The sequence below is a fragment of the Falco punctatus genome (genome assembly GCF_963210335.1).
Source record: "Falco punctatus genome assembly, chromosome: 2".
NCBI classification, from domain to species: Eukaryota; Metazoa; Chordata; class Aves; order Falconiformes; family Falconidae; genus Falco; species Falco punctatus.
The window spans coordinates 113,027,873-113,051,839 of NC_137581.1; the positions used below are offsets into that span (position 1 = coordinate 113,027,873).

Consider the following 23,967-nt stretch of genomic DNA (forward strand, 5'->3'; position numbering starts at 1 on the left):
CTTCATCTGTTTTCTGACGTAGAAGCGCAGGTGTTCTTTCTCTTTGAAGAAAGTAATGGACAAATTACGAGTCTGAAGTAGTATGTAGGAATGTGTAAGTTTATATATTGCTTATATCCCATATGAGGTGAATTATTTTTTTTTTTACAACTTTGTAAAAGTCTAATAAAAGGCTTTTTCTGCAGTGACTTTGTCCTCTGTAGGATTACACGTATATCTCTTAGTGGGCTTTCTTTGGACTCCTGTTAGCTCTGATAAATTTTAGCATAATATTTGTAGCTGCTTGTGGGCCTTTTGAGTTAAATTCAACACTCATTAAAGACCTGATCAAGTTTGCATTCCCTTCTGTCTGTAACTAGGTGCCCAAGTACTGCTTTTAGGCATTGAAGGAGAAACCATAATCTGAAATCAGTCAGGTATACAGTGTTATTGGTTATATGTTGGTTGAACACCTAGGCTTATGTCCTTTCTGAATGAAGTGTGCGCTTCATCCTTTTGATGCCCGATTTGGACAGTCGTTATTCTATTATGAGTTCTTTCTTTTATGGGGTCTTTGACAACCAGAAATCAAGGCATTGCTTTTTGGTGTCAGTAAGACTGCTGAACTAGGGCTACTGTCAGTATCTATCGGTGTTTCTGTTAACTGTGAAGTCCTGAGTTCTTATCTGGATTAAAAAGTTTTTCAGTAGCAGAGCAAGAAGTGTTGTAGGTTTGCAGGCTTGCTCATATTTATTTCAGGTTTAGTTAGTATGTTGCTGTCTACAATAAAATTGCTTCCCTTACTTAGAAACAGATTCCTTTTAAATCACTAACAGACTCAAAAAAACCCTTCCACTCAATCCTTAAGACTCCTTTATCCTTGCTGACACCTTAATAGCAACTGAATCTGAAAGTCCTCCATCCAGTAACAATGCAATGGTGCACTCACCTAAGAGTGGCTCTGTTGGGGCAGACTGAGGTCAGCCTTGCCCAGAATCATCCTCCACAAGTGCCTGTAACCAGCTCCCAGGAAAATAAGAGAAAACAAGGGAAATGTAGGTGGCATTTGCTCCCCTAATATTCTTCCAACCTCTATTTTCAATTTAAAGCGCTTCCAGAGCCCTGTGTAAGTTCCTCTATATACAACAACTTTGAGTGGATTTCTCATCTGTGAACTTGTCTGTATAAATAAACTTTTGGCACCCACATTTTTTAGTTAGAGGAGTTCCACAGATATTTTTTTTCCCTCCACCACATTAAGAGCCACCACTTTGAGGGTTTTTTTTTAAACTTCTTCCCCAGCTTCATGTTTGCTCCTAGTTCTTACGTTGGGCAAGGTGGTGAACAGCCTGCCACCATCCAGCCTTTCAATACAGCTCCTAATTCAGGAGACCTCTATAGCATTCAATGCACGCACATTAAATCTAGAAGAGACAAACAGCTTAAACAGTTACTCATCTTATTGATGAATATGATGATGAAAAACCATCAGCTTTGCCTGTATAAGGGCCTTTTCTAGGTTTGTCATACTCTTCTGATGAGGGGGACAGAATGCTACAGAGTGCTTTGGGGGCAGGTGAACCACAGGTTTATATGTTGGTTTAACATCCTGGTTTGTCCTCTCTTCTAGTTTTAACACCCAGCCTAAAGTTACCATGGGAAAAGTAAAGAGCAAGGAAAAAGAAAAACCACAAACCCCTCAAAGAAAAATAGTGCAGCCCATGTTAGTCAAATGGCCAACTAAACACTTTCTTGCAGGTTTATAAAGCTACCCCTCCAGAAGTCTTATCTAGGGTTTTTTCCCCAATCAAGAGTGATTGATGGCAATTACCAGTAAGTTGTTCATACAGAAAAAAAAAAAAAATTGCCACTTCCTCGAAATTTAATGGCTGCAGCTGTAGCACATTACATTGATATCATCCAGCTTTTTTTCTTTCAACAGTTCTGCTCCAATTTGTTTGTATTTCTGTGGCAACAGCTAGGTGTGTTTAAGTGGTGGCTGCTTCTTCCACTTAGCCTTTTGTCATTCTTTCGCAAAAAAATGGCATTATGTGTCACCTTTCATTCTATTTTGGTTTGCTTCTGCAATTTTTGAGACTTTTTGTAGGACTAGAAATTACAATGTTACAGTAAGGCTGCCGTTGAATTACCTGTTACAGCATGCTAAAATGAGTAAGCGCATCATCGTGATACACAACTACAAAAGGTGTTACCAAAACAGAACTGCAAACCATTGCCTGTAATACCAAATGTATAAGAGTACTTTATTGGATGGGGGAGTTGAGAAGTACAGGCTTATAGCATTTCTAGGAAGTGTTTTATAATTAAGAAAATAATTCAGGATATAAATAAAATATTTATATATATCAGATAGTACTTTCAACATATGTGTAACTTTAGATCACATAACATGAAAGGTACATAAATGATGCTGCCGCCTTCACTGAGTGCTAATCTCACCTGTATTTATCTTTCATCCTTTTGGGAGATTTCGTGGTCTGTCAACATGCGGTGATAAAGGCTACAGCTTGGTCTTCCTCTGCTGTGGTGGGTGAGCTATGCTACTGATGAGAACAGCCTGAAGAGAGCAGATAGTACAATCTCTCCCCTTTGAGTTATTAAATTGAAGTTTTGTTCTAAATTGCGGGGTTATAGCAATGCGTTCATCCATAAAAATGTAATTTTTTTTAAATCCAGGAGGCTGATTTCTATAGCTGAATATGCCTGTGGTGACTGTAATAGGTATCGGAGATAATTTAACGTGCACTGGAGAGAGAGTGCTTAACATGTACCCACTGCTTCTAAGTGGTCTTGAACATTAAACTCCTTTTGCTTTCTGTGGGCCTATTATCTAGACATTTTCTAAATCATCAGGTCTGTTTTATGGAAAAATAAAAGGTATCTGGCCAGCGCTACTTGCATATACTCACTTAATTTCAGTCCTGGGAAAACAGTTAAAAATGCATATATGGTAATGGACTATTCTAATAACAATGAGCCGGGCTGATGAGCTGGCTGGGTAATCCATCCCTGGTGAGTACTACAGTCATTAATTCTGTTTTTCAGCGCCTGTCTTTCTGATAGGTGGAGCTGTGGCACGGAGGGTTTTTTTTCCAATTACCTTTCTAGGCTAGAGGATGACAAATAAGGGGTTATTTTCAATTAGTGGGGCGTAAGAGAGTGGGAATGTGCAGTGCAATAAATACTTTGTATGAATGCTTATTTCAGAGTGCAAAGGCCACCTTTTTTTAGCTTAACACACCATCTCTGGTAGAAGTATGTCCGCACATGGATTTAATCAGAAAAAAAATATAATGCAGAGAAAGCCCAAAGTAATAAAAACCCTGACAATTCTCTAGTTTCTTCCTCTCGGGTCACAAAGTCTTAAGGGTAAATTGTATCTCAGTTTTTATAGCTAAAGTCTATCCAAATTAAACTATAAGGCATTCAATAATTCAGCAAGAATCACCTTTGATAACAAACATAAAACCCCATCGCTTCTACCTGGTGCTGATTTAAGGCAGTAAAATGATATGCTGAGACACAGCACTGAGTAGGAACAGCGTCAGCAACTCCATACTGGTAAGCTTATTCTACCGTAAATAACAGCAGCAATTATGGCACATTTGTCTTGGCTTTGTCCTGAACCTACAGAAGGGATTTACCTGGAATGTTTCGCTCGGAGGTGTACGGGTAGCCGAGTTTGAGCCGCCCTTTGGAAAAGCAGGTCTTCAGCTAGCGTTCCTCTCGGAGCCAGTGGCAGTCCCACAAGGTCCTGCGGCTGTGTCCCCATCCTTGGCCACAACTGGATACTCAGCAGAGTCACCACTGCTTGTTTAGGGTCGCTTATTCACCTGATCTTCTTCAAACTTCTCATTTCTCACTGATGCTCAGTGTTCGCCACTGGAGACGGGACCCCACCATGTGCCTAATGGTTTACAATCTCGCAAAGGTTAGCACAGTTAGGGGAGGGTGGGAGGCCTGTGTAAAGGATGTGCAGAGGCAAAATACTTCCAGCTATAGCTACTGATATCAAGCTTTGTACCCTTTCTTCATGAACAACTTTGTTTCCTGATGCTTTACGGTACCTACATAGGGTTCTCCATTGATCATTAAATGTACCCAAGATGCAGGAAAGACAGAGCACAGGGAAACCGCAATTATTTGTGCAACTTGGAAAGCATTTCCAGTTGAAAAATGCATAACAGGTTCCTTGCAGCTAAACAGAGGCATCCAACTCCAAATATATGCAGTAGCATTTAATTTGTTTCCAATCTTTTACATTAAAATAGAGGCTTCCACAACATACTACATCCAAAGCTGGCTAACTTGTAAGAGAAACAAGTGGGTGACTGATTTTATTTATTTATTTATTTTTTAATCCAACATAGTATTTACAGTATTTACAAAAAGCAAAACAGAAATCCACATTATACGTGGAAAATCTTTACCGGCATTCATGATGCTCCTTGATAATAGAGCTAAAGGTGTTCTGATGTAAACTTGTCTTCACTCTTTTTTCCCTTTGTCTTCTGTTGCAAAACCAAACTCGCACAACTTCTTTCTCAAGATTGAGCCCCTCAGCCATCCTCATAATTTCCTGAGAAGAAGGCTTACTTTGTTCTCCAAAGTGCCTCTCTAGGGCTTCTTTGGCAGCGATACTGGATAAAGGGATAAAATTTCACCTTTAAAAACTTTCCTGACATATTCAGGCTTTCACCACCGGTTCAGGAGAAGGGTCAGGTAACAGCACTGAAGGTAGTGACTTGATTTTCCCCCTTTTTTTCTACGTAAAGGAAACCCACCGAACTTGAAGTGCACCCTAGTTTTCTGCTGACATGAACAGCACGACTTCATACAGAATTTCAGCACAGAGTAATTTAAAGGCAATTTGATTGTAGTTGAATTCGATGTAGTTTTAGTGGTAATCATGAAATATTTGTGCTTCTTGATGTTCTTTAGGAGATACAGCTACTAACTAGACATGAATGGGATCGCAGCAACTCGAACAAGCCTGAGCACCCATTCTGCCCCAGTCACAGCAGTGCCGTAGGTGTTCAGCAAATGCACGTCAGCGGGGTTACCTGGTTGTATCAAACCGTTTGGGTTTACAAAGGGGAAGAGCTCCATCGCTTACAATTTGGGAAGTGGTGTATGTTGCATCAAGTTCTGCATCTCATTTTGTCATGGAGAGGGCACTAGAGTATTTCTAGAAACCACAGATTAGGGCACGCTGGTTTAGCAGCCATCACATTTTCTAGTCTGCTTAATACACTCCTCAGCCAGCAGTGACCAAATTCGAGTGGCTCAACAAACAAAACAAGTTAAGGCTACTATCTTTTCTTATTGTCAGGTAGGATTTGCTTCCCGCTTGTGTTACGGAGTGTCTGTGACATCCCTGTGTGCCACCAGGACGCACCAGAGCTTCAGCAGCAGCTCTAATTCCTTTGGACACAAGAGGGCACTTCATGCCTTAGTCTGGAAACGAGGTGCAGGTGTTTCTGTTACATACAAAGTATCTGCTAGAGTTCTAGTTAGTTCGTTATTTCATCTGTAACTTGTTGGGCTTTCGTTTACAAGTCAATTTTGCAATATTTACTGATGTTACCCAAACTACCTAATTAATTGCATGGTGTTCTGCACACACAGAAGTATAGAAACATCATTATTTTTGACTAACAGCTTCTTAGGCTTTAATCAAAGCGTAAAACAAAATAGCTTCCACAAATTCAAATTAAGTTGTTTTTGCTCAGCGTGTGATTAACCTAATTTAGTTTGTGAGGCTTTTGTTTTACCCCTAGTTTGCCTTCAAACATCCATTAAGAATGGTTAAGAGCAAGGCTGTGGTTCAGATAAAGTCCATCTCCCTGATTAGTTTCAGGTCTTCAAACTGAGATCCTATATGCCCTCAAAGGAACAATTAATATTTCCTCACTAGATGGGATTTGGCCCTGAACTTCGCCTCAATTATCTGTGCCCTTGACAACCTGCCGTATTCGATACTCCCAATGCAGTGGGGTAAGATGTAAAAGCAGGAATAATTACAAAATGCTTAGTAGGAGGACTGATTTTCACAATAGCTGTTAACTAACACCACCCAACCCCACAGTGTTAAATGAGCAGCCTTCAGTGTGCTCCTCTAGAGAGGGGGGAAACCACCCAGGACTGAGATGCTCTCAGCTCCCATGCAGGCCATACTTCATAAACTTGTGATGAGGTGCCCCTCAGGGGTCCCTACTGGGACCAGTACTGTTAAATATCTTCATAAATGACATAGACAGTGGGGCCAAGTATGGGCAAGGTTGTGGCGCTGCCACTCGTGTCCTTACTGGGCTTGTAGAGAAACTGAGAAAAGAAACTGGTCTCCCAAGAGTAAAGCTTCATCCCTTGTGAGGTGCTGTGATGAGCACGAGTTATGAAGCATTTCCCATCCCAAAATCACTCCTAACTGAGAAGCATTCCTGCAGAAGAATGTATAGTTCAAAAGTCGGAGAGAAATCACGTCTTCGTTTTATTCTGTATGTCAAAGGCAATACGGGTGACAAAATGCATCCCAGAGGCCTGAGGGGACTGGCTGGTGTGGTTGCCCAGCCATTCTCCATGATATTTGAAGAGTCATAGCAGTCAGGTGAAGTCCCTGGTGACTGAAAAATGGGGAACACTGTACCCATTTTTAAAAAGGGTAGAAAAAAGGACCCTGGGAATTACTGACCTGTCAGCCTGGCCTCTGTATCTAGGAAGATCACGGAACAGATCTTCCTAGAAGCTATGCTAAGGCACATGGAGGACAGAGGTGTGATTTGAGACAGCCAGCATGGCTTTGCCAAGGGCCAGACCTCTCTGACAAACCTAGTGACCGTCTATGATGGAGTGACTACATCTGTGGACAAGGGAAGAGCTATGGATGTCATCTATCTGGACTTCTGTAAGACCTTTGACACAGCCTCCCACAACATCCTTCTCCCTAAATTGGAGAGGTATAGATTTGATGGATGACTGTTCGGTGGATGAAGAATTGGTTGGTCGCATGCAGAGGGTAGTGGTCAATGGCTCAATGTCCAGATGGAGATCAGTGATGAGGTGCCCCTCAGGGGTCCCTATTGGGACCAGTACTGTTAAATATCTTCAGAAATGACATAGACAGTGGGGCCAAGTGCACCCTCAGCAGATTTGCAGGCAACACCAAGCTGAGTGGTGTGGTTATGCCTGAGGGAAGGGATGCCGTCCAGAGGGACCAGGAGAAGCTTGAGAAGTGGGTCCATGTGAACCTCATGAAGTTCAACAAGGCCAAATGCAAGACCCTGCACTTGCGTTGGGGCAACCCCCAGTATCAACACAGGCTGGGGCATGAAGGGATCGAGAGCAGCACTGCAGAGAACAACTTGGGGGTGCTGGTGGATGAAAAGCTGGACATGACCCAGCAATGTGCACTCACAGCCCAGAAAGCCAATCGTATCCTGGGCTGCATTAAAAAGAAGCGTGGCCAGCAGGTTGAGGGAGGTTCTTCTGCCCCTCTACTCTGCTCTGGTGAAACCCCACCTGGAGTGCTGCATCCAGCTCTGGAGTTCTCAGCACAGGAAAGACATGGACCTGGTGGAGTGGGTCCAGAGGAGGGGCACAAAAATGGTCAGAGGGCTGGAACACCTCTCCTGTGAAGAAATGCTGAGAGAGCTGGGACTGTTCGGCCTGGAAATGAGAAGGTTCTGGGGACACCTTATTGCAGCCTTTCAATACTTAAAGGAGGCTTATAAGAAAGATGGGGACAAACTTTTAGTTGGGCCTGTTGCAATAAGAAAAGGAGTAATGGTTTTAAACTAAAAGAGGGTGGATTTAAATTAGATATAAGGAAGAAATTTTATTTACAAAGAGAGTAGTGGAACACTGGAACGGGTGGCCCAGAGAGGTGGTAGATGCCCCATCCCTGGAAACATCCAAGGTCAGGCTGGATGGGGCTCTGAGCAACCTGATCTAGTTGAAGATGTCCCTGCTGATTGCAGCGGGGTTGGACTAGATGACCTCTAAAAGGCGCTTTCCAACACAAACTCTTCTATAACTCAAAAAACAAGTCTCAAGCTGAATACGAGAGAAGGTACGTGTTGTGGCTGTGGGACCATAGAGCAGCCTACATCTCCAGAAAGTGACGCTGCACATCAGGAATGATCTGTGTTCAAAGGACAGGCACTTCATTGTAATGGGTAGGGCCTGACAGCACCAGAGGTGTGCCCAGAGGCAGTCAGTTTCCCTTTCTGTAGAATACTACAGCTCCTTGGAGGCCCACTGCGTGAATTCTTCACCAAAGCTTATACAAGTCTGGAATATCTAAAGGAGAAAGAAATACCCTATTTCTCATTTTGCCTGTTTGGTAATTGTTTTTGTAATATGTTTTACCAGTCTACTTGATTTGCATATGGGGTTGAAGCTAGAGAGATGGTGGATGTTGGCCACCAGAGATGTGAGAAACAGAAGGTTCCCAGAACAACTCTGTTTTTTCTTTCCCCTTCCGCTCATTAAAGTGTTTCTTTGAGAACTCCAAAGAATCCAGTGACAGAGGACAGGGACAGGGTTGCAATATTACATGTAAAATCTTGCCTTCAAACTTCCCAGACCTCAATCCTCTGACAAAATAATGCAATTAATTAATTAATTATTAAACCAGGGTGCTCTGATACCTTATTTACTATATAGATACCATAACATTTGGGCAGAATTGAAATAAATTATTTTTTTCATATTACAATGTGTTGTCATATGTTGAAAAAAAATTTAATTTGGAAAAGCAGTATATTTGTAGCAAATTGGGGGGGTTGGAGGGTTAGGCTGTTATTTTTCACTGAAATGTTTCAAAACAGTGAAACATTTTAAAACACTAGCTTCATTAATAGAATTAATATTCATTCATTAATAGAAAGTAACGCTTTGATTCTGAACCCAAGAAAAAGAAGCATCTTAGCCAAATTGGTTTCTACTGTGCAACGCCCTAACTATTTATTACCTTATGGTGGTTCTGCGCTTCCTCTTCCGCTCGTTCACTCCAACTTTTTCATTGTATAAAGCTGTATTAAAAACAAAAGAAAACCTGGCAGTTACTCTGCACAGGGAATGGAAAACAAGCACCATCATCTCCAGAAAAAAGTCCCTATCTTTGAAGACAGAAGAAAGCGTAACAGATAACGCCGCTCAATAAGAGCAGCACCACGCATAGGGGCACCTCTTTTTTTAAGATGGTTGGTCATTTTTTTTACCTCCAGCTATACACAGTTACAATCAAAACAGGTGTGCTGCTAGTAAAGCTGCAACCAGCAGCAGTTCCGTGCTGGTGTACGTGTGGAGCTGGACTTCAGCCTCCTCCTTTGACATACCTGGTCCCTCCTGCCCTGCAGGGCACGGTCTGGCGAGACAGACCCCTTGGCTACCTCACCCACTTTCCTCAGAAATACAACCCTGGCCCCCAACCCCATTTATACACCTGCCCCTTCCACACCACTCTCTGATGGACATGTCCCCCCTGATTTCTCAGGGGCTGCTGCCTGCCTGCATGGTCCCGCTCTGCAGCTCAAGCCTGTGCGGCTGCCCTGCTCCCTGGCACGAGTGATGCTCGCAATGTGCCAGCCGCATTGGGAAAACCTCTGGTTGCTAGCACAGTTACAGGGAAAGGAAGCTTTCTACAATTTGGTTCAGAGGAAACTGAAGTGTGTGGTAGACGGAGCTATTTAACAACATTCCCTGCTGTTGAATACAATCACAAATCCCAAAAGTATCATTAAGATCATCTTTTTCTTCCCGTGCTAGGCGAGTGCCGCACAGTGGTAGCCCCGGCTGCTTCTCAGCAGCGCAATTTACCCAGCTGAAAAGGCTGTTCTTTAAGGCAACCCATGTCCTCTACATTGACCAAACTGTCCTAAAATACACTCTGCCCAGTGAACCCCATGACTCTTCCTGCAACTGGAAACTAACCAGGCAAAAGGAAGGGAACCCCCTAGCAGCAAAAAGTTTGCATCAAAAACCTCTATGCCATGCTGTTCTTCCTCAGGGTTTTAAGACCACTGCCTCAGCTAAACTCAAATCCTTTCCCCCACGGCCACATTTCATAATATGCCAGAGGTAGGAAGGGAGAGTCCTTTGCCAGTAAAGAATCCCCGTTGGCTGCTAAATGGGCTGTCCTGCAGACAGCTCTGCCCAGTGCTACCGGAGCGGAGCTGGTTTGCTGGGATGGGACAGAAAGAGATTACTTCCAGTAGGCCAAGTGAAGTTTCTGCTCTCCTGTACCCTCCACGCATTTAATTTTTCCCCTTCTTGCTTCCCCCTAAAAAGATAAACATTTAATACAAGCACACCTTAGTATTTAAAGCTGGTAAAACAAAAAACTTTAGTCTACAGAAGACATGTACTAGTCCTTCAACAGACATATGGGATTTTGTTTTCAATGCAAATCGATATGTAGAGGATTTTGGTTCTCTACCTCCTACTTGTTCTGCTTCCTCCAGCCACTTGGACAGGATCGATTTCAGTTTGCACGCGTTCTTAAAACTCAGCTGCAAGTTTTCAAACCGGCAGATAGTAGTTTGGCTGAATTCCGAGCCGTGCACAGCAGCCAGTGCTTCTCCGACATTGGTTTGTGTATAACCTGTCAAAAATGAAGAGAATAAGATCACTTTGGAGCTTTCTAGAAAGTGTTGCTAGTCATCCTCACTGCCTGCCTCTGTGCCAGAACAGGCAGGATCTCTTGAGATGCTGAACGTCTCACGAGGCAGCTTTTTACCTCCCTTTTGATTGCACTAGCTCTGCGTGTCTCAGTCTCAGACCTACAGCCCTTATTAACTTTGTCTTCCCTTGCAAAGCTCAACCACAGATTAGTTTTCCTGTGCAAATTGCATTTTTCTCGTCAGAGCATCAAGCCCAGCTCGACAGGCTCTGTGTCATTTGTTTGCATCAGAGGGATTTTTGATCCCTAATAAATCTGTGGTGAAGATGCGGTAATAATTACAGTGATTAGCAGCGTGTGCTCGTGTGGGGCCTCACAAACCTTCCCATTGCTGTGTCTGACATTAAATACATGATATACAGCAAAACCAACCAAGTCGCAAATACGATTTTAAACCTTACATTTTTGTGTCAGTCCTTATGTTTACACTGCAAATGGAACACACAATCTCTCTAGCTGTCGAGATAATGCATAGATACCTGTAATAACCTTATAATCTTCTCACATTTTTAAAGCCAGAAAGATGTCCTATGTTGTAATGTAGTGCAATGTAATGTTACCAGTGATAATGTCAAAACTGCAACTCCTCATTCAGAGTCCCCAATATGCACAAGCAGGCTGAATCTGCAGCAGCTGGATGTTAATTTTTTTCAGTATAGTTCAAACAAGGGTGAGACAGGCTTTTACCTTGCAATGTACCTCTATCTCCTACAAGTGAGAAAGGCAGGCTCGGTCCACCTTGACCCTTGCCTAGGATTTCCAGTGAAAGACAAGCACCTCACCAGAGACTCCCTAAAGCAATCCATCTCACATCAGCCCCGGTAGTTACCAGACAGAAACAAAGATATCAGTTGCTGCTGTGCCTGTGTCTTGACACAGGAAAATAAACCAGGAAGAGAAGCTTCCTAGTGGTATGAAAGATTCGCCATGGATGTCATCCTTCTTGTATACTGAAATGGCATTGCAGCATCAAACAAAGCACTTCACAGGGAGGAGGGTGGGAGTGAGAGTGAGAGGTTAGAGCATGTGTTGCCCTAAGTTGCAGAAAATCTGGGGCTGTGCAAAACAATGCACCTGCTACTGAATGCAATTTAATGAACAGTAATAATTTTCTCTGCACTTATGACAAATAATTTAAGGGCATGGAAGTTTGGAGTCGCTTTCTGCATACTAAGTTGCAGAAAGCCGAAGTTCATTAATTCCGTGCAAGTCTTGTAGGAACGGAGAAAGTTTGGCAGTGTGAGGCAGGCTCAGAGTTACAATTAGACAACTGCAGAGGCTAAACCGTAAAACATTTAGAAATAATTGGGCTTTCACTGGAACTTTTCAGCCTTTTGTTCGCAGACGTAAAGCACATACCCAGCTTAATTCTCCGCAGCTTAAATTCATTAGCAAATTTCTCCAGCTCCCTGATTTCAGGGGAGTCCATGTCGACGGGCTCTTCGACAGACTTGCTTTTCCTGCGGAATTCCTGCTTGAAGTCTGCGGCAGCGGGATCGTCTGTCAGGAGGGACTGGTGGATGGGTGTGAAGCCGTGGCCCAGGGCGCAGGAGCTGGCACTCAGGGCGTGCTCCGGGAATTTATAAAGGCAGGGGGTCAGGCTACCTGAGCAACACCAGAACCAAAACTCAGTGCAGTTATGGTCTACCCCCACACAATAAAAACATGCCTTTGTGATCTCATAATCCATGTCTGTAATATTTATGATAGAGCATACGCTAAAGTATCCAAGAGGGAGGATCTCCTAGGAGATACGGTCTCTCTTTTGTCCCATTAGATGAAAACCCACCAACAGTGACTTTCCACAGGCCACAGCCATCCTATTTCTTAGCAAAATATGATGCACTTTAAGATGATAAGTGGTCCAAACCTAAATAACAATTCAAGGTCTCATCTGGAATTAAGTGGCACAAAAAGATTGGTGGAGCTATATAATTTTGAGTCATCTAAAACGTGCCAGACTATTTTCTGGTACAAAGAATATTTCCATGTAAATCCTATTTGATGCTTGGACAAGATACTATCTTGGTTTAGCTTTAGCATAAAATTTGTTTGAGGAAACTATACAGGTAAAAGCTTAAAGGAAAAAAAAACAACCCAAACCCAGAATATATTCAAAATGATCGTTCTGTCTTAAAAAGAAATTGCTCAAGGACAAAACAAATCCACCTAATGCTACCTTTTGTTCACAAATGTCAAATTTAAAAAGCAGATTCAGTTAAGGGCAAAGGCTGGGGGTTTTTTTTGCTAGATATTGTACATACAGCTAAAGTGCCTCTGACCTGAAGGGGGGGGAAGAAAATCACGGGAGAAAATAATATTAATACTCTTCAGTGTAGCTGGAGTGGCCAGCAAATTCCAGGTTCTTGGAACATCCTTCCCCATTTCCTAAATTAGACAAAACTTCATAGCAGAACTCAGAACTTCATTAACCTCCCATCCCTTCCTCCATTTATTTTTCTTGTCTTCTCTGCTGCGATTGCTCTCAGCAGCATTGGAGGTTCTGCCGCATAAGAATATTTTATACACTTCACAAAGGAAAACCACAAAGAAACCCCAAACAAACAAAAAGCCCACAACCAAAAAAACCCTCACAGAATAAAGGAAGAGACTGAAAAAGAGAAGGACTTGCTTTGCAAGGTGCTGACGCTGTTCACCACATTGGGATGCGGCATGCTGCATGTCTGTAAGATGCGACTCTGGGAGAGACTTGCTGATAGCATCTCTGGAGTTGCAGGCTTGATGCCTAAAAAACATCATCAACAACAAAAAGAGTAAAATAAGAAAGGAGAGAAATAAGGATTATTTATTTTGGAATGAAGTGAACTTCTGAGTAATCTTTTTTTTTTTTTTTTTTTTTTTTAATACCTACGCACTTTTCCCAGGGATCTGAACAGTACCAGGAATGTTTGCAACAGACGCATAAATGCACAGACTCATAAATGAAATAGGAGCATCTGGACATTTGTACACCGTGAAGGAAGTCTACACTCTGTTTGTAAAAAGTCCCTATGCAGATATATTCATCTATGCTGACTTACTCATATTGATCCTTAATATTAATTTCCTTCAGTCTTAAGTGAAATAAAATGCTGAGTTTGATTTTGGATTATCTCTAAGACACAACTATTTCCTGGTAGTCGCATTAATTTGGTTCATGGCATTATCTCATTGACTGCTGCTTGAACTTGTGTGGAATAACAGTTCCTCTTGCTCAGCTGGGGACATGGAAAACTGAGCAGGGTGTGAGCATAAATTTGTAAGTGTAAAAGTCCACGATCATGTTTATGATTTGCCTGCTGAATTCAGCTATCCTTCCATGATGCCACCGTTTTATTTTATAGCTCCATCAGGGCTCCATCACCCCCGGTACTGGTAATACACAGGTATATTGGGTACACCACTCCTGGTCCCTCAAATATGTTGATTGCCAAGGGAAGTGGACATAGGTGAACAAAAAGAGTGGCACCCCAGTCTTGTAGAGAGAAATAAGTAGCAGATTGATTTCCTGAGAGATGTAGAGGTTCGGAGAAACTCTGGGCACTGATCCTTAAGTTCCTAACCCATTTTCTTGTGCCTTAACCCCCATCCCTTCTTCTTTAAGCGACTGTCTTGAACTGGTCCCTCTAAAGGAGAACTGACCGAAACCAAGATGCTAAGAGCTCGCCCAGTTGAGGGTATGTCCCTTACCTGCCATCACCCCGTAGGTAGACGGTTGGTTTCCATAATGACAGGAAGGCACAGAGTAATGAAGGCCTGCCAAAGAGTTTCCCAGGGTCGTCACGGCAAAGCGGATACAGGAGCATATAGGAGGTTGGATCAAAGACAAAACAGATAGGACCGGTAAGAAAATGTGCGAGGATTCACGACACAGCCTTGAAGTTCAGAGGCAGACCGTACCCTTGTACACAGTATATGTGTGCATGCAATAAGCATTTAACTCCAGGCCACAACCATCAGGTTAACGCTGCTGGAAGTCCAGATGCTTGGCCAGGTGGCCCCAGATGAAGACTGTCAGTATAAATAACGAGGTACTCTCTGAGCCAAGACTAGAAATGGTCATGCTGTGGTCTTGATGCATTGTTTTTAGTATAATCTATGCGTATAACCCAGTTTACACATACAGTTGAGCAAGGGAAACATTAAACTCTCAAGGAGGAGACAAGTTCCTCTTCCCACCCAGCTTCCACACACCATTTCGTTTAGTCTTGCATAAAAATCTGCTCTGTGTTCCCAGCAAATGGATTGACTTGGCTGTCATGCAAACCCCCCAGTGCAAACAGGCACATGTTATGCATGCCTAAGACCTGGGTTTCCAATACCAGAAGTTCGGGGACATTCGCTTTGAGGCATCCAGAAGTCACATTTTCTTATGTGCCAAGTCATCAAAAACATTTCAGGGTGCTTTGGCAGGGTGGTAGGGAAACAGGACGATAGACTCTGGGCTCTTCCAAAAAGTTAGGCCTAAATCAACTTTTTCCATCATCAGCACCAACAAACCCACCGCTAATTTATCCCTGGTGTTTTCACAGGGGTGTTTCAGATTTGTGCCTGAAGAATCAGGTGGGTTTTTGCTGAATGCAAAAAGAGATGTGGCTGTGGCTCATGCATAAGTAGGCACAGAAATGCATGTACTGTCCCCTCTAACAACTGCTATGAAACATATTAAAAATTCACGTTCTTAAACATTCAGATACGTAAAACTGTGTTTTAGAGTGCACAGTCCTGTTCAAAACTATCATTAATTAGGGATTAGAATCTCCGGGTTTTTACAACAGTAATCATAACAGTAAAATGTCCGGTTTAGATACACTTATACAAATATAAAACCTACTAAAACAGGCATGCTCATAATAGTATAAATGCAAAAAAAAAAAAAAAAAAAGATCTCATTAATAATACTAATGCATTTAAAGCAATGCAACTTTTCTGCTAAGATAAGATCTAACTGCTTACCTGTGTTTTTTCCTATTGTGTAAAAATTATAATATATGGATTACAAGTAAATATATAATTTTCAACTTGCAAATAAGGATTTAAAATCAAATAGTGAGGATGATGCTATTTAAATTAAATAATAAAAAAGTGTAGAGGATACTGCAGAACATCAGCTGTATGACATGGTATTCAAACAGAAGTATATTAACCTATATTTTCTGATGCACAACCATCACACACAGTTTTTAAAACAATCGACATTTAATATAAATCGTTCTTCAAAATTCTTTCACATCTACTTTGTACACAAACTCTCCTTAGATGATTTCAGTAGCATGGCATTATTACAATTTCTGAATCTATGTATGAAATTTATAAACCCTTACTCATTATAGTTACCACCCTCTGTCACTGCTTCTGTTCTCACAGGGTCACCCGCTAGATGTGGTCTTGCAAACAGAATTCCCTCTGACTACAGTAGTATTTGTCCTTGGCTGGTAACTATGAAATATCAAACGCCAAATCTGAAGCAGACAAGCAAATGCTTTTGGCTGACTGTCATCATATACTTTTCATGATGAATAAGACGAATTTAGAAAACACTGCTGTGATACAGATACATAAATTTGGTCTCATGCAAAATTTAAATTCTCCTTTTCCCTACTCCTGCTGCTAACCAACAGCCATAATAGGATATTTTGAGCCTCCTGCTTAATGTATAAGATCCTGTTATCTACCACTAACGCTCAGTTTTCATTACTTACGTTCTTTTTCTTATTATTAAGATGTTTTATTACCTACGCATTTCAGAAGAAGGCTAGTTTCTTGTTAAGACTCCAAATAAAATCCTTACATTAATGCAATTTCAAATAAATCAAAATTATTTCTTTTTCTGTTCCTGAAAGCTTTCCATCAACAATTCCTGTATTCCAGAATCCCCCTTCTGCAGGCTTAAGGCTGTAAGAAAGCTTTCTTTCTCTCTGTGTCTCTCTCAGATAGTTCAGTAATTACATACTCCTGGTATTTAAATGCAATTAATTGGTTTATATACACAAACAGACAAAATTCCAAAATATTGATGAGGCTTCTACTACCAATTTTTAACATCCCACTTAAATCTTAGCCTTGATTCAGCAGGCAATACGCTTTGTAAAGCAATGTTTTTCCTTCTTGAAAGCTTCCCAAAATCATATTTAGACCTGACCTGTTTAAAATACATTTTCTATTTAAAGTAATTAATATTATTTTAAACTGTGGTTACATAAGAAACAAACTTTTGATTAATCTACATGACAGCTGCCATTGAAGACTATACAGTTGTAACAACAGTCACATTGTTTGAACCTTTCTACATTAATGCATTGGTAGCACACTTGAGCCTCATCTTGTAATAAACTTAGAGAAAGCTACAAATTTAGCTAAACCATGAACATTTGGGGTTTTCCTGATTCACTCATCATGCAGTTTTCTGAAAACGCTCCTACTTTAATGTAGTCCCAATCTCACAGAGCACTGATACCGAACAGATTAAGTCTCACAGGCATTGAGGAGCACATACCACTCCAAAAGCGTTAAGAATGAGAGTTACTGAGCACAAGATTATCTTTAAAAAGTACCTGTTGACACAACATTGGTGGCATGGTTAGAAACCGGCAGGCACTCTGCGGCGCTGTGATGCATTATCAGAGGCAGAGAGGGAGAAGAGTCAGAATTCAAGGGTACAAAGGTGTCAGATGAAGCAAACGCTTGGCAAGTCATACCCTCCAACAGGCAAAAGAGCCGCCTGCCCCTGTTTTCCAACAAGAACAGATCCTGCGCAATTAATGGCAGCTCAAACTCTATTCCAGGCTTTTTACCTGCATATACATATACAGGAGGGCTCCAGAGCACAGGGAGGTCGTGTGCAGGTATTTATACAGCTAGGAAATCCCTTTATCCATTTTAATGTTCTTTTCCCAGCAATATTGCTATACTGCTATAGAGCCTCCTTCCTTCCCACACAAACACAATACGTGTCCAATTAATGGGGGGGGGGGGGGGGGGGGGGGGCAGGGGGAAGAAGAGGGAAACCAGAGACATGATTTGACAGATATTTTCAATTAGGTCTTTTGTGAAGAACAATGACCAGGGAAAAAAATATAGAAGTATCGTCTCCAAAGTCAGTAGCAGTGAGACAGGTATGTTTAATACTAAGCAGGTTTCTACAGTAAACACCTGCCCCCAGAATCTCATCTGGGCAACTGTCTGGAAGGCAACCCAGCTGAGAGGTCAATCAAAAGTCTGCAAAAGTCAAGAGCATATAGCAAAATAATCTAAATTAACCTAATTCCCAGCAGTTGCAAAATGATCATTTGTCTTAAACATATACTAGCGTAAACCAAAGACGTGTAATAGGGAGCAGCTGTCTCCAGGAGGAAGTTTCTGAACAGATAGCTTTACATAAGCCTATTATTTATATAATACATAAACCTTACATATATTTACAAAAGCTGTCTTTACAGAAGATAGCATTTACATGGCATGCTAAAAGTTTATCTAAGATCAACTCTTGAAAGAACCCATAGTGTCACATAAAACTCAAATCACAGTTCCTATTATTAATTTGCATTACCACGGTATCTACAATCTCATCCAGAAGGTCCTGGTCTTTATTGCATTACACAGCAAGTAAAACCAGGAGCTTTCCTCAAAGAATTTACCAAATGATTTGTTGGAACAAGATTGGAATTACTTTGGAGCAGTTAATGACATAGAGGTTACACTAAAACCAGTGAAAATTAAAGCAGTATATCGTGGTCACATATTCTATGTATATGTCCTAAATTTTGAAGGAAAAAATGTCACAGGTATTTATGTCATTTATTTTTACTTTTTAGGAAGTTAAATGTATTGATGGGGAGGGTTTTTTGTGGTCTGGTTTTGGGGGTTTTGAGGGGTTTGGGGGTGGTGGTTTGTTGTTGGTTTTTTGTGACCAAAGATGGTTGGGTCAGACCTTTTATTTATTTTATGTAAAGACGATGATACTTTCTGTGTGTTTGGTATTCCAAACTGGTTCAAATGTCTGAATTAGGATTTTGATAGCATAGACATCAGATACGTGATATGGGAGAAAACATGCGTGATACTGTGTCATTCTTCATGGATTATTGCAGACAAGTGGTATTGCATCGACCCGCTCTGTAGAACCCTTGATATTATCTGTAAATGTGTTCTGCAAAAGGCCATGTATGAGGTTGTGGAAAAATTTCAGAAGAATTATTGCGTATGGCAGATTGCACATGTGCTTTAACAGGGGTGAGGCTCTATGCTTGTAAGTATTATCTGTGCGTGTGTTTCCATATTGCAAAACATAAACCCCGATCAAAATAATCAATGCAATATCATGGAAGACACTGTCACCGAGTGAACTGTCATTTCCATTACTTTGGGCTTGGCCCAATATTTATTAACATCTGTGGATTCATGAGTATGCTGACTAATGAGTGAGAGCAGAGTCTTAAAGTCTAACACTTCACTCAGCTAAGGGTATGTATTTGGAACCGACCCCGTTCTCAGATCATAGCATGGCACTGAAGTAAACTGGGACAGAAGCCAAAAATGATGGCATTGCCTTATAACACCCTACAGACCATAAACAGTTCTCAAATGGTATATCCTTCTTATAACACAAATAATTTTGTTAGACTCCAATGGCAGACACATAACACTCAGCCAGAGTGCTATGGATCAGCTGTTACTCAAGTGAGTGGAAATTAAAAAAATTATTTTATACATTTTCACCTCTGGTAACCTTTTCTCCGTCAGCAAGGAGCATGATACATTCACCCAGGGCTTCAGTCCACCTACCTACTGGTGTCCTGAAACCATGGGGGGAAAAGAAACACTAAGAATAACTTTACAGCCCTGTCCTTGGCAGTTCTTTTTTCTCAAATCCCGACAACAGGTAATATTTTTACTGCAAACCCATAGCTAGATGCAAAGAAGTTGTAGCCTGTACAAGTACAAGATGGAGCTCACTTCCAGATTTCCATTTCTTCCTGAGGTCAGGAGACTTACCTGAGTGTGCCCAGGTGCTCAAGCTTTCCAGACCTACACAGCTCATTAGAGGAGGTGGCCGTAGTTCATGATGAATGCTCATCCACAGAAGCTGGGACTAAGAGAGACTGGGAAAGTACACGCACCCAGTGATTGTGAGGCATTGAACTTTTCCTCAGAGTACAGCAAAAAGCTGTTCTGTGACACCACTCCAGACACCAACCCAAACGTGGGTTTCATGCCACTACTGTTTAGTGCTGTGTTTCATAGTGCTGAATGACTCCGATTTTTATTTTTATGTGTTTGTGCCACATGGCCTACTCTCATTACAGGTAACAACTTCACTATTTTTTGTTTTGTTCTGTTACGGCTGAGGTTTTAGTTGCATTCAGTTTAAAATAGCTTATCTGGCAGCTTTTTTGAGGATTCTGAACAGCCAGACTCTGTCACTTACTAGGTATGTGACAAATTTCACACTCACCAGGTAGAATAATAAAGGGTACCTCTAGTGAGGGTAGCACCTCTCCTAAAGCTTTGTTTCAGCCTTCTGTAGATGTCCTGCTAAGTCTGCTACTACATCTGTTCTGCCAAGAGGAATTCCTTGGTGGTGGAGCCCCGTCATGCTAGACACACTGCTGTTTGGCTGGGCTTCAGATTGCCTTACCCACAGTTACCATATGGCTCTCTATATTGTAATTTCATGGTCAGTTTTAAAACCCTGCCTCACAGCTGAAGGATTTTGGTAAGATTTGCTGCTCTTAGCCCGACTCCTATCTGTATCTGCAGTAAGAGATACTCTTCTGCTGGTTTAGGGCGGCCCTGGGGCCACATGGATCTGAGAAGTGCCTCCTTACTGCCATGCTGACTTCTCAGGAACTTGTGCCAGCTCTTTGTTCAAGGATGTTCCACTCTGGCCATAAGAATGTGTTAAACATAAGCAAAAAGGATGATGCAGTGCTCCTCTCCTGTGTCAAGAAGCAAGCAGACTTTGGCACTGGAGAAGTCAGGTTGAAATAACAACAGGTTCTCTCCTCTGGCTACACTCACAGAAGACCCAAATTGTTCCAGACCAGTAGACCACAAACGGGAGACCTGGAGCAGTGTCAGGGTTTTTTTTTTGTTTGGTTGTTTGTTGTTTTGGGTTTTTTTGGGTTTTTTTTGTTTGGTTGTTGGTTTTTTTTAAATCTTAATCTTACAGGACTGTAAAGACTCCCCAAGGTATATTTTTCCTCTGCAGAAATCAACCAGCTTATTTATAGCCCCAGAGCAAAAGCATTCCCCCTTACTTCATTGTATAACCTGTGTCTGTCCTCCCTCCAAACTACATCCTTTGGACAGATCTTAAAAAGAAAGACAGGAATTTACTAATTACGTACTAATAAATTCCAACCACCACATGAATCTCAACACTCAGCATCCCAAGTTCTGCCAGTATATGGAAACCTGAACAGATGCGTCCTTTTCTGGTGGAAGAGTGCCTGAAGAATGAGAAAGGCTTCACTAGACATACTCAAGTGGGCCAAGCAACATACGTGAAAGTCATCACCAGCCAGAGAACTCACTCTTCCTTTATTTCCAAATTGTCTTCTAGTACTTAAAAATGAAAGAGTAGCAGTTCAGCTGAGGGTGTCTTACAGGAGTTTCAGACCTGCAGCCACCAACTGAAGGAGATCATCCCTTTCCTACACTTACAAGTGTCCTTAAAAATGCAGTGGGGGTATTCTGAGACACAGATCATTTTCTCCATTTGGATAATGATATGATGTTCGTAAATATCACAGTAAAGTCCATTTTCCCCCTCCTGGATCCTCTATTTGAAACTAGCCCTTTGGGTGGCCGTTACTTCTATAAGAAGGACTGGGGAAAATGAAGATTTTAATGACTGAGCCCCGTTTTACACTGTCTGTTATGGGATGATACTGAGCTCACCTTAATTACTTCCCTTAAGTTATCTCCAATTTTTTACTTCATGTCAGGAGACTGATTCTTTTCCCCTCAAATCTGTTCTGATTGAATCCCAAAATACTGAAGAGCACCTTCAAAAACCCTTGGAGGTTTTGCTCAGCCAGAATTAAGCTCTCTCTTTTCATGGCAGAAAGATGCCTTTGCATGATTTTCTCAGCTCGGAAAGGACGTCTCGCTGTAGGCTCTCAGGACGGGCTGTGAGACAGCATCATTTTTTTTTTTGTTCCACAGGAGCACAGCATCTCTGCTCCCAAGAGATGATCCCATGGTGATCAACAACATGGATTTTCATCCTCACCTTTGCCAAACAGTACATAATTGTGAAGGAAATCAGGCACAATACAGGTCTTGGCAGCTTCATGTATTCATTCCTTTTGTCGAGTCTCCAAACCCTTTTCTATATAAGTTAAATATATTAGGCTTGTTCAAATAAAGAGCTTGTAGCCGTGGATGTCTCCACAAGCATAATGGCTGTGATACTCTTAAGGCTGAAAAATGTCCCACTGAAACACTCACTCACATGTACATTTGCATTCTGGAGAGGGAGTGTGTATATAGATACAGACACACACACCTCTCTTTCCCAATAATGCGTCTCAGAGCACCTCTGGTCCCTTGGGAAGTAAGCTTCACTTTTGCCTTTACTGCACATGAGGTGGGGTGGGGGATCTTTAACTCCTTCTGTCTCTGATACAACTACAATTTGCATCCTGTCACTCCTGTACGTTTTTGCACAATGTACGTAAAAATTCCTCTGTCACGTTTCATTTTTATGCAGAATACTTGACTTTCCAGTTTCTAATTCCATCATTTCATGGTTAGTTTTCACTGGGTTAGGTAAAAGCTGTAAAAGAAACAGAAAGGAAAAAGAAAACCACTTTCTTCCTTGTTTCTATTTTGCCAGTAACTCCTTTGCAGATACAGAATAAAACAATGAGTTGAGCATGCTCAAACTGCATCCCCAATTTCCAATGATTCCCAGCTCTACTGGGGCTTTCAGTTGTATCACTCCTCTGTGTAGGGTATTTTCTTAATTCATTTTACTACTGGTACATGCTGCACTGCTCAGCAGTCATGCAAAGCTGAGGAGTCTGTTGTAACTGTTCTGTGTAAAGAATCCAAGCCTTGCCTACTCACTGCTGTGTAACCAGAGCATCTGCAAAACGTAGCGGAGACCATTTCACATGCACACTGACTCTAAAAGATCCTTACTGGAACAGCAAGTGCACAGTTCCTCCTCTCCCAGTGCAGTAGCACACTTGGGCCTCATCTCTCAGACGGAAATACTCTACTGTTGCTGCACAGCCTGCATCAGAAACCTGGTCTGTGAAGCCCACAGTAACCGTGAGGGTAGCCCCTTAAATACAGATGCTTCAACTGCTCCACAGTATCAGAAGTTCACTGTATTTTTCAAGGGCTTGTCTTCACAGAGTGAGTGGTCCCAATGGTAGGTGATATCAATAGGAGCTGGAAGTGCTGAGCATCACGAAGAGGCAAGGCTGAGAGAGATTTCAGGACCTCTTGGAAGGTAAGCATTAAATATGCCAGTATTATCCCACAAAACCGGTGACCTGGATGGAAATAAACACTAGTGATACAATTGGAGATGCTGTGTCATTTTTGCAACATTTTAGTATTTTCAGTAATTCACAACTGCTCTAAAGTTCTTGCGTGTTTACACAATTCTTCCCCTTATTTTTCCTATTCAGGAAGATCTTTAACTGAAATTACTGTGCTCATGTTATTGAAATACTTAAAAGACAGAGGGATATCATACACGTATGGTTTACTTCCCACACCGTAAATGAAAAAGACATTTAAGTACATTACATTGTGCACAGGGGAAAATACAAATTAAAACCTTCTTTCTTAGGTAAGACATAAATTGACTAACTGTCAGCATATGCCATGGATAGTTTCATCCACAGATGATGGGGAGGGAGGGAGGGTGGATTAAACATTTTCAAGGAAGACTCTTTCCCAGGGACCAGCACAATGCAATTTACTTTTGAAAACCTATAGAAGGCTTATCTGGTCTTGCTGCCAAAGTCTGGTTCGCTGGAGTCGGAGTGAAAAACGTGTGTAATTGCATTAAAGCAAACAATAGCCTTAAAGCCTGATTTAGACCAAGTGGAACTACTTGATAAAGACCAAAAAGAACGCCAAGATTATTTGTGTCTCTGAACCACCTGTCCTTAACGTTAGATCATCTCCGCCAAAAAGAGCCCCTGAACGTACAGCACGGACATGATGTTACCCGCAGGGAAAGGTGCTGTTCCCACGGCTCTCAAAGCACAGCCTGAGCCTCGCCAGCAGTTCCCCATACAGGGAGCATCATAAAATATATG

General features: G+C 41.7%; 1 protein-coding gene across 1 annotated transcript in view; it reads right to left on the reverse strand.

Annotated features, from left to right (window-relative positions):
- Nucleotides 1–132: 132 nt before the first annotated feature.
- Nucleotides 133–23,967, reverse strand: part of POU1F1 (POU class 1 homeobox 1) — a 73,695-nt gene continuing 49,860 nt past the window's right edge. Inside the window, exons 2-8 of the mRNA XM_080376578.1 lie at nucleotides 17,236–23,190; nucleotides 14,372–14,521; nucleotides 13,310–13,427; nucleotides 12,041–12,282; nucleotides 10,439–10,603; nucleotides 8,972–9,032; nucleotides 133–4,640 (exon numbers count right to left, since the gene is read on the reverse strand). Coding sequence (XP_080232704.1) covers nucleotides 4,427–4,640; nucleotides 8,972–9,032; nucleotides 10,439–10,603; nucleotides 12,041–12,282; nucleotides 13,310–13,427; nucleotides 14,372–14,521; nucleotides 17,236–17,377 — 1,092 coding nt within the window. The 5' untranslated portion in view covers nucleotides 17,378–23,190 and the 3' untranslated portion in view covers nucleotides 133–4,426. The remainder of the gene's footprint in view (nucleotides 4,641–8,971; nucleotides 9,033–10,438; nucleotides 10,604–12,040; nucleotides 12,283–13,309; nucleotides 13,428–14,371; nucleotides 14,522–17,235; nucleotides 23,191–23,967) is intronic.